The sequence below is a fragment of the Phocoena sinus genome, chromosome 15, assembly GCF_008692025.1.
Source record: "Phocoena sinus isolate mPhoSin1 chromosome 15, mPhoSin1.pri, whole genome shotgun sequence".
Lineage (NCBI taxonomy): Eukaryota > Metazoa > Chordata > Mammalia > Artiodactyla > Phocoenidae > Phocoena > Phocoena sinus.
In genome coordinates, this window is record NC_045777.1 from 85,151,803 (window position 1) to 85,165,483 (window position 13,681).

The 13,681-nt window shown below is 55.7% G+C and overlaps 1 protein-coding gene across 1 annotated transcript in view; it reads right to left on the reverse strand.

The window, feature by feature from the left end:
• The window catches only part of SDK1 (sidekick cell adhesion molecule 1), a 530,463-nt gene that overhangs the window by 85,408 nt on the left and 431,374 nt on the right, over positions 1-13,681 (reverse strand). Inside the window, exons 25-27 of the mRNA XM_032606677.1 lie at positions 13,010-13,125; positions 11,478-11,667; positions 9,348-9,446 (exon numbers count right to left, since the gene is read on the reverse strand). Of these exons, the coding sequence (XP_032462568.1) occupies positions 9,348-9,446; positions 11,478-11,667; positions 13,010-13,125 (405 nt within the window). The remainder of the gene's footprint in view (positions 1-9,347; positions 9,447-11,477; positions 11,668-13,009; positions 13,126-13,681) is intronic.

Sequence of the window (13,681 nt, forward strand, 5' to 3'; positions counted from 1 at the left end):
TTTCCCACCCACTGACCGACGACCAGCGGCCCTTCTCCTGGACCTCCCCTAGCACCTCCCTTGCCCCTGCCTGGTTCTGGAGGAGGGCGCGCCTGGAGTTCGGGTGCATCGGGAGCCCAGGCCCAAGCTCTGAGACTCCCGGCGTCCTGAAAACGAGGGCAATGTGGTCAGCGTGGCCACCGCAGCAGCGCCCTCCTGCCGCACGCCTGACGGTCCGCACCTCCTGAGCCTCCGGTGGTCCTGCCAGGGAGCAGTCTGCCTGAGGTCACACAGAAAGTCGCCAGCAGAGCTGGCCTGAGCCCTGCGTCTGTCCGGCTCCAAAGCCTTCACCCTCCATGGAGTCACACTGTCCCGAGAAGCGAAAGCGTCCGCCCCAGGCTCCCGGCAAAGGGCCCTTGGCGTCCTGCCCCACGAGAAGAGCATGTCTCCCAGGGATGACGGTGCCCCGGCAGCCACAAGGTGTGGGAGCTTGTGTCCGGGCTGCGCTCCCGACTCTGGGAGAACGTGCCCCTCCCTGTAGCCCGCTCATTTCTGCGTCACCGCCGACACCTCTGCGGTGGGCATCTGCTTTGTCAGAGTCGGTTTCCCTTCCAATCCCCGGCCCTTCTGGCCCTCACCTCGGCTAGTCCAAGCTGACGCAATGAACTCGGTCCTCCGACTTCCGACAGCACCCGCTGGCCCCTCACCATGACTGTGGTGGAAGCACGAGACTCCCGTTCTGCTCGCCTCCCCCTTGTCTGTCACGCCATCTGTCCTGATGAGCTACATTGTTGCTTGTATTCTTCCCTGGCCTGGGCCTTTACACTTTAGATCCATTTCTCTCTCCGTTAGCCCCAGCTCTCCTCTGAAACTCACCCACTGCTACGAGAGTGATATAAATCCATGTTTTTACACCAGCTCTAACCTCAGTACATCTACGCCGGCTTTTAGGTGTCGTATTGTTATTTTTATGTTGTCAGGATTTGCAGGTGAAAAGCGACGCCCATGTTCGGCAGATTTCGAGGGGCACGGGGGGAGATCAGACGGCACGGAGGCAGCCTCTGTCCGAGGGCGGCGTGGTCCGCGTGGGCGTGTGGTTCATCCACAGAGGCTGCAGCAAGCCTCACGGGGGACTGGGGGCCTCTATGTCCCCCCGGCCACTGGAGGAAAGTCTGTCTGTGCCCCGTACGAAAGCAACTGACCAACGTCATTATCGCACGCACATTCCCAAACTAACGCAGGGAACTAAGGAAAGATATCTTGCACAAACCGAACTTTCCAACCCGGCACAAAGACTGCCCAGGCAGACACAGACCACCAATAAGAACACGATCAGACACAATACTTTAAAAACGTCAAGAGGGAGGTGTGGCCCCGGGTGAGTGACTACGGCCATTCGAATACCACTCCTAGTGAAGAAGAGATACCAACCCTCCCCAAAGAACAAACAAGTAACTGCGTTAAAAAAAGATGAATGTATGTATGTCTGAGACCCGGGCCCCGTCTGCGTACACACTGAATTTCCGTGTGGGACTGCGCTGACCAGGTTTCTTTTTCAGAGTGTGAGACAGCGTGCCTACAGCTGAGACGGCGGGAGGCGCAGAAACCACCTGACCAGCACGCCCAGGCGCCGGGAACGCCGGGGCGGCCGCTGCCGTGTGGTTAACACTTGGCGTCCCGGGGGCCCCCGACGTGCGTCAGGGAGCTCCCCTCACGACCCCCACCAGCCAGCGTTCGGTCCCTTAACTTGTCCCTTCGTATTTTGGAGAGTCATGTGTGTGAGTGATTAAGACTCCTCATTAATTCGAATCACCTTTCACCTGGTAAGCCTGAATTAAAGAGGATTTATACGCTTTTAGGGACAGGACATGACTGCAGCTGTGCTTTCTTTATCCTTTATCCTTTATGGTGTTTCATCGCTTCTCAGATTATCTGCCACTGGAATTCAAAATCCTGGGATGAAACTCAGATTTTGTTCAAAGGCACATCTTTGTGAGCTGGGATTTGGGAACGACATGGGAACCGGTCTCCCTGAAGGTCCTCCCCTCCCTTCCCCTTCCTGGGCTGGCTCAGGTCTGCTCTCCATCAAAGGCTCCACCTCTGCCCTCCCCTGCCGCCAGAGCACGACGCTAGGGTGACCCTTGACCTCGCCTCCACCTGGGTGGTTCCTTCACACGGTCCCTCGCTCACTCCCTGTCCTGTCTCTCGCCGGCCTCGCCATCCTGGCGTTGGATGGCGTGTTGTATGCTTCTAGATGATCTCTTGTCTGTCTGTCTGTCGGTCCGTCTCTCAGAAGCCCCTGACCATGTAGCAGGATGTCGTCAGGAGACCCGGGTCCTAACCCAGCCTAGCTTTTCTCACCTCGGGCAAGTTTCAACTCTCGACTTTTTGCTTCTAGCTACGAATAAAGAAAAACACCAGCCCCCGCTCATCAGGGCCCCTGTACTCCAGGCGCGTCACTCCTGCCACGTGCAGACCTCACGGTGGTCTACGGTCCACGGTCCATGGGGCACACGACAGCGTCTCCGTGTCACACCCGAGGACGGGCGCGCGGGGCACCCAGTAAACAGGACGGAGCTCCCTCCTGCTCTAAAATGATAGGATCCTGATGACGTCACGGAAAGGGGGACAAAATAGAAAACAACTTGGCCACTCAGCAGGATGTTTTCAGGGTGACTGTGGAAGAGCGTCTAGACGCAGCGAGAGGCACGGTGCCCGGCCTGAGGCTGGACTCCAGCGCGAACCTCCGTGGGCGACGTTCCATCTGGAGGGGACGCGTTGTTTCAGAAAGCAGCCGAAGAGATGGGGTGCGTGGAAGAGCCTTGGGGTGCCTGTGCAGGGAGGGGTTCAGGCGAGGGGCGGGTCAGGTCCCCTGCGGCAGGGCCTGGGGCCAAAGCCGCCACGTCTGAGGGGGGGACAGACAGGCAGCAAGGAGCAGGCGGGCTCACCCACGGCTGCAGAGACCAGCCTTCGGCCCGGCCGCAGCCAGGGTGCTGTGCTGGCTGTAAAGGCAGGACACGAGGACAGTAAGGTGTGCAGCGGGACGGCAAAGTGGATGTCCCAGCCCTCAGGCCTGCTGTGGGTCACCGAGGCCAAGCTGCCAGGAGATAAGCTCTGAGCTCCCGAGCAGGGTGGGCAGGTGTAGAGAGGCTGGGGCTCTGCCCCACACGAGATGCTTCCCATTCGATGGTTATTTCTGCCTGAGCCCCGAGGGCTCCCGTCTACCCAGAGAACTGCGTGAAATCTGGGCTGTTCTATCTGATCCAGGTCCCCCATGGAGCCACTGGGAGAAAATTCCTCGGCCCGAGGGATATATTTGTATCTTCCTGTTATTTGCCCTAAAAGAGAGACAATACCCCTACTGTCCCCGTTCTGTGGTGTGCTGATAAAGATGAACACCCGCACCTCACCTTGACACGGACGTGATGAACAACGGAAGAGAGGCTTCTATACAGAGATGGCCAAGAGAAAACGCCGAGCGCGGGCTCGCACGTCAGGAACAAGGATGGCGTTCGCGGGACGAGGCTCGTTACGTGACTCTGGGCCCAGGGAGCTCAGAAACACGAGCTGAATCTCAGCGACGTGAGGTCAGAGGCCGCAGCCACGCAAGGAAGGAACAGGGGGCGGGGTCCACGGCGGGAGGAGAGGCGCCCAGAGCAGCCTCTCCTGAAGGTCACGGTGAATCGCGGTGACACAGGCATTCGGAGAAGCCAGGCCACGTATGAGCCGCGGGGCCCCACCGCGAAGACGAAAACCATGGGTGAGAGAAGGCTGAGCAGCTCCGAAGTGCCCGGGAGATGGGGAGACGCGGCTCATCCGGAAAATCAGGACCCAAAGAGGTCGAGGCTCCAAGCAGGAGACAGGTTCTGGGCCGCCCGCGGGGGAGGCGCAAACAGGAGAGTCTGAGAGATGCCGCTGAGGACAGGAGGCCTTTGTGGGGGGCCGGCGGGGGGTCTCGGCTGCCTCAGTTCAATGATCTGGCTGTCGAAGGGCCCCAGATTTATTGTGAGAGAATCATGTAGACATTTTAGGTGGTGGCAGGCTTTTATCAAGACTGAACGCTTCCCGGGCAAACAAAAGGCGTCGATCTGAGAGCCGCCTGTGCGGTGACCATCCCCGGGGCCTCGAGGCCAAGGCCACGAGAGGGGTCCGGTGCTGCCGACCCCTCTGCAGGCACTGTCGGGGGGTGTGGCTGGTGACAGCCCCCCCAATGCCCATTCCTTGTTTGTGGAACCCACAGCAGCTGAGTCTCCCTGCGGGCAAGCGTCAGCCTAGCCCAGATGCCACCTGGCTCGCTGGTTTTATGGCTTATCCGTTTGAGGGCTGGGGGCTGACAAATGCAACAGTGGAGGAAACGACGCATTTGCGAACTCGGATCATAGTCGAGCCCCTACTTCCGAGCAGAGTCCTCGCACACCCTTGTGTGACAAGCTAAAGGTCAAGGTTCAGCCCTCGTGGGCAAGCTGACCTCTAACCGGGTCGGGGCGGGGATCTGGCGCGTCTGCCAGGGCAGACCCGCGTGGGTTTGAAGAGCACGTGCGTCACTTGAGTGTAACAGCATTTAAGGGACAGTGGAGCAGTTGGCAAGGGGAGGGGTGGCCACTGTCCGGTGGCTCCCACCGCGCCCCCCAAAGGGAGGCTCTGAATGCCGCCAGCTCTCCCTGGTGAAATATTTACACAAATAAGCAAGTGTTTTTCCTTCCAGGCGCCTCCAGCGTTTCCCGCTGTTGATGTCTTTTGGAAGTGTAAGAACACGTTTTGGTACAGATTACAAAAGCGCTGGCTTCAGAGGTGGTTATATACTCCGAAGGCCGCGCCGTCCGAGTGGGAACACGGATTCAAGGCCCCCGGATGCAAAGTGAGTCTCGAAGAAAGATGTCTTCCTTTGTCCCCTGCGGACACCAGTCCGAATCTTTAGAAACTGTTTTCCCGTCTTTCCTACGGCACCTGCCATTTAGTGCGCTGGCTGTAACGATATCCAGGTGACAGGTGACCCAAGACAGCGTTCGTTACAATGACCACTCAACGCCATTGCAGCCACAGGGGCTCAAGTGTGATGTCTCCCACTTCGGAGGGACACAGAGCATTGTCTCACTTAGCCTCTGTTTGGCCACGGCTGGAACCGTCACAGGATTAAAGTACGACCCCCTCCTTATCTGGAGTTCTGTGATCTTTCGGGCGACGCCCAGGGACTACAGATCCACACCCAAACTTCTCAGTGCCTTGGGGGAGTCCTGTGACCTGGCCCCATGCTGCCTTCCAGCATCAACCCTCCCTTCCAGCCGCCAGCGTAGCGGAGAGCAAAGCTGTGCAACACGCCCTTGGTGGGTATGGAGTAAATACTGAGTGTAAATACACAGTGATACAGAACACTCCCCGGTCCAAGAGAAGGGGTGAGATACCGAATGGCCACAGCGTTCCAGCTGGCGCTGACCAGGCACTTGCTGGGAGGCTGGCCCTGTTCTGGGTTCTCTGTGCACCGCGTACTGGCCCGACCAGGGAGGTACGTGCCGCCCCCCTGGAGGGTGGGGAAGCCCGGGCACACAGGGACTAAGTGACTGGTGTGAATTCACTCGCCGAGGTCGGCGCCCGGCCACGTGGCTGCCCCTCCACCCAGCCTGTCCGCCACACAGGGGAGGCCCAAAGGGGGCAGCCCGTGGTCCTGCCGGAGAGGTCGTGCAGACCGTGCCTGCCTGGGGATCCACGGGAGGATGAGGCCCGCTGCTCAGGGCTGTGTACGTGGGGCCACATCCTGAGAGACGAGCAGTTCTGGGCCTGCTTCCTGTCTCTGCATCACACCGTGTGCAGCCCGAAGGGGCTGGGCCGCGTGCGACCCTCTGTTGTGCCACACCTGCCCTGACGTCCCCGCGGACATGACGCCCGGCCAGTGCCCGTGGTGGGACTTCAGGCCATGTCCCTGTGGGTCCGGGGTGGGGAGGAGAGGGGAGGGCCGTCGTCACTTCTTAAATTAATTAATTAATCTTTGGCTGCGTTGGGTCTTCGTTGCTGCGCGCAGGCTTTCTCTAGTTGCGGCGAGCGGGGGCTTCTCTACTAATACTTTAGTTGTACTCTAATACTTTAGCTGTACTCTAAAGTATTTCAAACATGCAGAAAAATACTTGGAATAATATAGATCACACACCTATGTATTCATCACACACTGAACAAATCTTGAGATTTCGCCAAATTTTTATGGTTTTTGTTTTTATTTTTATAAGAGAGAAAATGTGACAGAAAAAAGTTGAAGCTATTCTGGTGGTCTTATTGGATCCTCCTCCTCAAAGGTAACCCCTATTCTCAACTTACTGCAAATTCCTGCCGAGTTTTTACACTTTTATTATATACGTGTAGCCATAAATGATACACGGTAACGTCTGTGGAGTGCTTAAATGTACAGAGACGTTCTTAAGCTGGATATATTCTTCTGCAACTTGCTTTTCTTCACTCAACAGGTGTTTGCGAGACTTATCCACGTTGACACATGTAGGTCTTGTTCGTTACTTTAATTGCTACCGTGATTTCTGCTGTAAGGAATAGCCCGCGATTTACCTTTTCATTGCCTTATTGATGGACATTTGGATTGTTTCCGGTTCTTTCTTTTTTAAAATTTTCTGTTCTTTAAAGCAGCTCTGCAGTGGATCTCCTTGTGCGTTTCTTCCTGTGAAGAGGCGTGAGGCTTTCTCCAGGGTTAAGACCTGGGGTACGGGGTGCACCCATGCCCGGATCGCCCCACCGCAGCTGTACCAGGTCACGCTGCCGACAAGAGTGTGTGACGCTGCATCCCCAAATCCTCTCCTCTGCTGGGGATCGTCAGACTTTCTGTGGTTCTAAACTGGATGAATGTGAAACGCTATCGAAATTATCTGCATTGTACACGTGCTTTTATGATCAGAAACACTGATGTTGAAGACACCCTTAAAAGCAGGTGGCACGATTCTAAAGTGAGCCGCCAGTCTCCTGTGGACGGAGGATTCGTGCTGTGACTGTGAGCGCAGGTGCTTTGGGAGCAAAGAGGAGAAGAGCCCAGCCCAGGTCGGGATGGGCGAGGGGGTAAGCGGCAGGCAGAGATGCCATCTGATGTGACTGTCAAAGGAAGAGCAGCGGCCCGGGGTAGGGGGTCTCTCCTGACAAAGCACCAGGCGAGTACCACGGTTCAGAGCTGGTTGGGGTTTATAAACGGACGGTTCGCCCTGCTTGTTCGCCCTGCTTGTCCCGGGAAAGGCTGTAGGCTGGGCACTGAGTCGGGGGCAGGCCCTGCCGGCGTGCGGGCTCCAGGAAACCTGGAGGGTAGCAGCCAGCTCCGCAGACCACTGCCGCCCCAGGGCCTGAGACCGGCCTGCGATGGTCCCTCAGCTGGACGGGATCTGAAATGTACACTGCAACAGAGGCTTCTCCGGCTGTTTGTCGTGATTTTAATAGCAAGAACCTGCGGTTCCAGAGGTCACCTAGTTCAGAAACACTGTCGTCACAGCAAAGTGGCTGCAGGAACTGCAGAAGGAAAGAGTGGAGCCGAAGGGCCCCTGGCCTGCTGTGCAGATGACTTGGGAGCCCCAGGCTCCGTCTTAATGAAGTCAGAACTCAATAAGCGTCTGCCTTTCTGTTCACCCGTTTCACGGCTGCCAGACATTATCCAAAAGACACATCCGATCGTGTCACTTCACTTCTCAAGGTCCTCAGCACAGATTTTCAATTTTTTTTTAAAAAAATTAAGTGTAACCCTTTTCTAGACCAAATCTTATAATCCTCAGCTCAAAAGCAGGTCTAAGTGGTGCATTTTACTGCTGTTTGTAAGCCGTGTTTATGGTCCTACCGTCAATCCCCGATAACCCAAGCAGGCGTATGTGGGGTCTGCCGTGGGTGAGGAGGTTAACACCGCGTCTCAGTGCTGCCTGCGTCTGGAGCTTACGCCGGGCCTCGTGCTTGGCCTTTAAAGGCCAAATTTGAAAGGTCCGGGCCTCTGGCCCCTCCTGCACGTGAAGCACGGCCTTCCCAGTGGTTCACAGCCCGACCCAGCCCACGTTTCCCTCTGGGAGGTCTGTGCTCCCACAGGCAAAAGGCAGCGCTCCATTCAAGGATTTGGAAACCACTTATGCAACCGAGCGGGACCCTATGGGGCCTTCCCAGCATGGACCCTCCCCGTATCCTCTGCTGTAGCTCCTCTCTGAGGTACCCAGATGACAGTATCTGATGCCCTTACCCTGAGCTGTTTTACAGATGCTAAAACCTCCACCACGTGGAAGACGTTAACTACTCGATGACCTTGAGCACGAAACGCAGTCCCCAGACCTACTGGAGCCTGAGGAGTGATCCCGCGAACCCCTGTGCCACTGCCCTGTGACCTCACCGTCAACCACTCAGAGAGCCGCGCGTGAGCTGATCACACACCCCGTGACCCCCCTCCCCCGCCTGGCCTTTAAAAATGCTCTGCTGAAACGCTTCGGGGAGTCGGGGTGTTTTGAGCACCAGCTGCCCTGGACGCCTTGCTCGTTGCCCTGCAATGAAGGCCGTGCTTTCCTTCACTGCAACCCAACGTCAGTAGATTGGCTTTACTGGGCGCGGGCTGGCGGACCCAAGTTGTGGTTTGTTACCACTCATCCTCAAGATAAAGCCCGACAATGCCTTCGGCGCACTGAGCCCCCTGGCCCAGGAGGCGTGGCTTGCAGGGCGTTTCCTGGAACCCCTACCGCATGGCGACCACGTGGTAGTGTCGCTGGTGTCTACCCTGCGAGGACGGCCCACCTACATCTTATCCACTCCTTACCTACCACTCTGAGCATTGAGGCCTGGCATATCTGAGGCCCTTAATCTGTCCTGGTGAAAGGGCGAACAAATAAAGGGGCTGATGATTTTTCAAAATAAAATTTGCTGCCTTTAGGAAACTAGGACAAATGAAGGCTTTTCATCAAATGTTCAGAGTAAACCATTTCCCTGGGACCTAAGCATGCAGTTCACTCGGGAAACTTCCTCAAAGGGTTAGGTGCCGGCCCTGCAGCAGAAGACAGACGTTTCCGGGACATCGGAGCAAAGCCTGGGAGTGAATCCTCCATGAAAAAGAAGCCTGTGGTTTTCCAAACACACATCAAAATAACTGGGTTATTTCAGAGCGGATGGAAGGTCAAGTACAGATGGTACTGCCACGAACCACGAACGAACACGAAATTCTGGGCTAACAAAATGTAAATTTCATTCTGCAAAGAAACCTTAGTGCAGGACACAGTTAGAGGGCTGCAGTCTCTCAGTTCAGAAGATGCCAGGCTGCTGTAGACAGGATTTTTTTTTAACCTCTTAGACATCTAATAAAAATAGATGAAATCGATCTGTTATCTCCCTCTAAGCTGTGATCTCTTTAGTCACTGCCGCTCCCTTACCCAGAATAACGCCGTTGGGCTCCTCTGGTGGCTGCCACACGATCCGCACAGACGTGAGTCTCACCTCTGGGAACACAAGCCTCACGGGTGGGCCTGGGGCTGGAGGGAAAAAAAGACCGGTGATTCAGGCGCCGCTGGGATGCCACGTGGGTACACGACGGGGCCTCACGGGGGAGGACTCTGTGGGCTGGCCGAGGACACCGTTCACGGGCGAGTGACTCTATGTTCTGGGAAAGTGACTTTTGGAATCTCCGTGTGTCTCCCTAATGATTTTGAGAAAATGCCTCATTTCGAATCCAGCTCATCTGCTTTCCAAGCGGTGTAAGCAGTGCTCACGAGCTCTGCTGTGAGTCCCGTGAGCGTGTTACCTAAAGCTAGCCGCCCAGTCGCTAAACGGCATCGTAGAGGGTACGTCAAGTCACAGTCACCAATCTGAGCTGATTCCTCTCCTGGGCTGGACATCCACCAAGCAGGTGTCAGATAAATAAGGTGGCCGAAGGTCCCTCCCACCTCCAAATGGAGGTTACAATTACTGACCAAGTAACATGGCTATAACCAATGATTTTTCTCTTAGGCACACGACCCCTCTCCTGCATTATCCCAGAAAAGTAAGAGTTGATGTCCACAAACACACGGAATAGTGCTTCTGTGTGGTCTGGTGCACCAGTAATTCAAAAACCAGCCACGTATTCCGGCACCATTGAATAATAGGGTCACGGCCGTCGTGAAATATATTTACTTAAATGGAGAGGCGAGTAAGCGTGTGGCCAGCGTGGGAACTTCTTGTTGGAACTTAAGAACTGATTGGTTCCCAGGTAAGAGGCAATGAGCACACAGCAATCAATACACAAATAAGACGACGTGCGTTACAGTCATTCCAGGGCTGCCGAATTCTGCCTCAAGCTATTAGGTTGAGAAGAGTATTTTAAATTATAAACATGTGTCATGACCCCTGTGTTCAGGTAAAATAAATGAATGAAGGAGGCCACGGGCTCACGCACCACGACCAATTCACGAATAGGAAACTCTGACGTCGGTTTTCTGTGGTTTCTGCCCCCTCACTGTCCCCAAGGCCGATCATTTGCATCACAATGAAACGAGGGGAAGGAGAAACACGTTTATATCGGGATTGTGAGAGAGAAAGAGAAATCAGTCCATGACTCTCCCCAGCCTATACTTTGGGAAGAAACCGTGATAACTGCCCGAGTCTGAGGAACAGTTCCTAAAAGCTCCTGTTACTTTTTATGTGTGTGGCCCTCGACAGAGCATATAGCGTTGCAAAGACATGACCTTGAGGTTACACGGTCCCTCTCAGACTCGAGCCGCCCTGAGACCAGCTCCCAGGGAAGGACCAGGTTCAAGGCGCCCCCTCTTCTGACCCAGGGGAGGCCCAGCTACGGGTGTCTCCCAGGAACACGGAGAGAACGTTGTCAACTCAGCGGTCAGAGTGCGTCGGGGGCTTGATTCAATTACTTCAGTAAAGATGCTTAAGAAAATCTATGGGTGTTTCACTTCTGTCAGCTGCTTCTGAGCCTGGGTTTTTTGGGGGGGGGGGAGACTGGCATTTTCCCCCAGAATATTCATCGTGGTCTATTTAACACAGATCATGTAAAGCAGCTAACCTTTAAGTGTTTGACATCTGCAAAGTGGAGAAACGTATTTCCTGATGATTTAGACAATGCCGTCAAGATGTCCCCCGGGTATCCTGGGAGCCCATCACACACCACCCTCTGTGGGGCCTCTGATGATCCCTTACTATGCAAACGAGAGCGGGAAGCCCAGAGAATCTAGAATTGAGGCACGGGGTCTGCAGTGGGGTTTTTCAGCCAGGTTTGTGCCAACACCACCAGGCCTTAGGTTTTCCTGGCCCAGCTGCCCGGCCTTTACTGCACTGCCTCCAGCAGAGCTACGATGAAATTGTGCTCAGGCTGTTAGGCTGTGAACATTCACTCCGGCTGAAACTGGCCACAGAAGCGCTCAGTGACCAGAAAACAACTTTGTCTTGTTTTCCTGTGCTGAAACGAAGAAAAAAGAGTGTTTCGAAAAGTAAGTTAAAAATGACAACCATCCAAAGGGTTTGGATGGCGACAGCAAACCTGGGAGACGGGCAAAGGCAAGCCGTCGACGTACCGTCGTCTTTGGTCCGCTCCAGGATGGGGGGCGAGCTGGGGACCCCGTTCCCGATGCGGGTGAAGGCCAGCACCTGGAGCTCGTACAGCACGAACTTGCCCAGACCCGCCAGGAGCGCGGACTGCGTGTGGTTCCCTCGGACCACGTGGCTCCTGGGCTCAGGATCCAGATCTCTGGCGCGGTACAGGATCTGAGCATGACACACCGGGGGGGGGGGGGGGGGGGCGGGGGGCGGTGGTCAGGAGGACGGTGTGCAAGGAGGGGCCTCGGCGGGCCCGGACCACGCGGCAAGGACCAGGCAACTGAGGGTCCTCCCCCTGGGCAGCTGCGTTGAGGGCTTAGGGATCTAATTCCTATCCACTGGCATTTTGCGGGAAAGATGGAGATGAAGCAGCTGTACTCCAGACTGGAAGGCAGCTGGAGATGTGCCCCAGCCATGGCCAGACTGGGAGAGCCAGACGCCCCGCTGTAATTCACAGGGTTTCAGGTGCCCAGCGGCAGCCACTGAAACCAGGGCTCGCTAGGAACACAGAGACGTTCTGCTTCCTGTGCAAGGGGCCAGCAGCCACTCGTTTGCCCGGCTTATTGGGACACTAGGCTCCTGCCTCAGGAGACCTGTGCTCTCCCCCTGAACCCGAGGCCCCGCCCCTGGGCTATTTACTGCCCACGCTGCAGACACAGCACGCTGAGATGCCCCCTCCACGGCCCGCCTGCTCCCCCTCATTCCCTAAGCTCACCCTGTCGGAACTGGTCCCTCAGATCAGTGACCAGAGGACCGTAAAAGAGGGGGTCATCGGGGGGACTCTGAAAAGGGCTTGGCGAGCGCTTTTCTCCAGGGTCCGGGTGGGGGGCGTGGAGTGCTGGTCACTGAACCCACTCAGTGGGATCGCCATGTCTAAAGGGGCCAGAAGGGAGCCATCAGAGTGCCGGGGTGGGGGGAGGGCATGAGAACAGGTGGGGGAAACAGAGAATAGGATCTAAATGATGGAGAGCGGGGAGGAGAAGGCGGCAGGGCATGAGGCAAGCGTGGCCTTGTGGCCAAATCCAGGAAGATCTGTCCTGCTTCTTGGGGGAGGGGACGGAACAAAAACAGAGTAGGTTTTTAAGGGTCTGGGTAAACACACACGAGACTAAACCCAGAAACGCCTTCCAGAGAAGCTGGAAGGTGTCCAACCCTCACCTCCGATGACACACGTGCAGACACACGCGCAGGGATCTAGTGATACGTCCTTAGCGTTTTACAGAAAAAGCCACTTCCCACACCAACCCTGGGAGGGAGCTACCATCACTCCTCCCACTTTACAAGTGAGGAAACAGGCTCAGAGCTTTTAGTGCCTTGTCTCGGCCCACAGGAAGAGGGAACACCGATGCCTCGTCTCCAGCCTGTGATGAAGGTAGATGAGACAAGGGACGTGGGATCAGGAGACAGGCCAGAGCTGCAGATCGGCAGGAAAGCACGGGCTCACGGGTTTGGGGAGACAGGTGACAGCACCTTCACAGCGTGGGCGGAGGAAGGTCACCTGAGCACATACCTTGTAGCCCAGTATGAGCCCGTTCTGGTCCTGCTCGGGCACCGAAGCCCACGTCAGTAAAATCTGGGTGGAGCTGACGGCCTCGGCTGACACATTTTCAGGGGCGGCTGAAGGAACTGCAGAGGATGAGTTAAATAGATTGGCACCCAAAGTCTAAAGGCTTCTGCTAATCAAGGTCTTGAAACAGCAGTGTGTTCTGAACTTTTGCAGTCCTCAGATTACACCTGCACAGAAATGTAAATCTCTCTAATATTAGCAACAAATTCCACAGATCCTGGGTATTTAGGAGCTCAATTTTACCTGCGTCCACCCAGCAGGAAAATAAGCTTCGTCTGAGTCTTATATTAACTTGTGAGAACTGTGACTTTCATCCTAGATGGAAATCCTCACTGTCACACACCCGTTTACTGACATCTCCAAACGGGGCACTTTGTGCGGGGTAGGTGGGTGGAGAGGGGTGGAGAGGAGAGGGGAGGGGAGGGGAGGGGAGGGGAGGGGAGGTTTACCAAGTGCACATCCCTGTGTGGGAGTAACAGGCCCCAAGAAAAGGGCAGCTCTCAGCACCCCCAGAGCCTCCACGGTCAAAAAGGAGAACACGTCAAGTTCACGAATCTCATGGGTACATAACACGTGATGGGGCTGTGGCATCTTCTCAGTCACCCCCCAGGACCG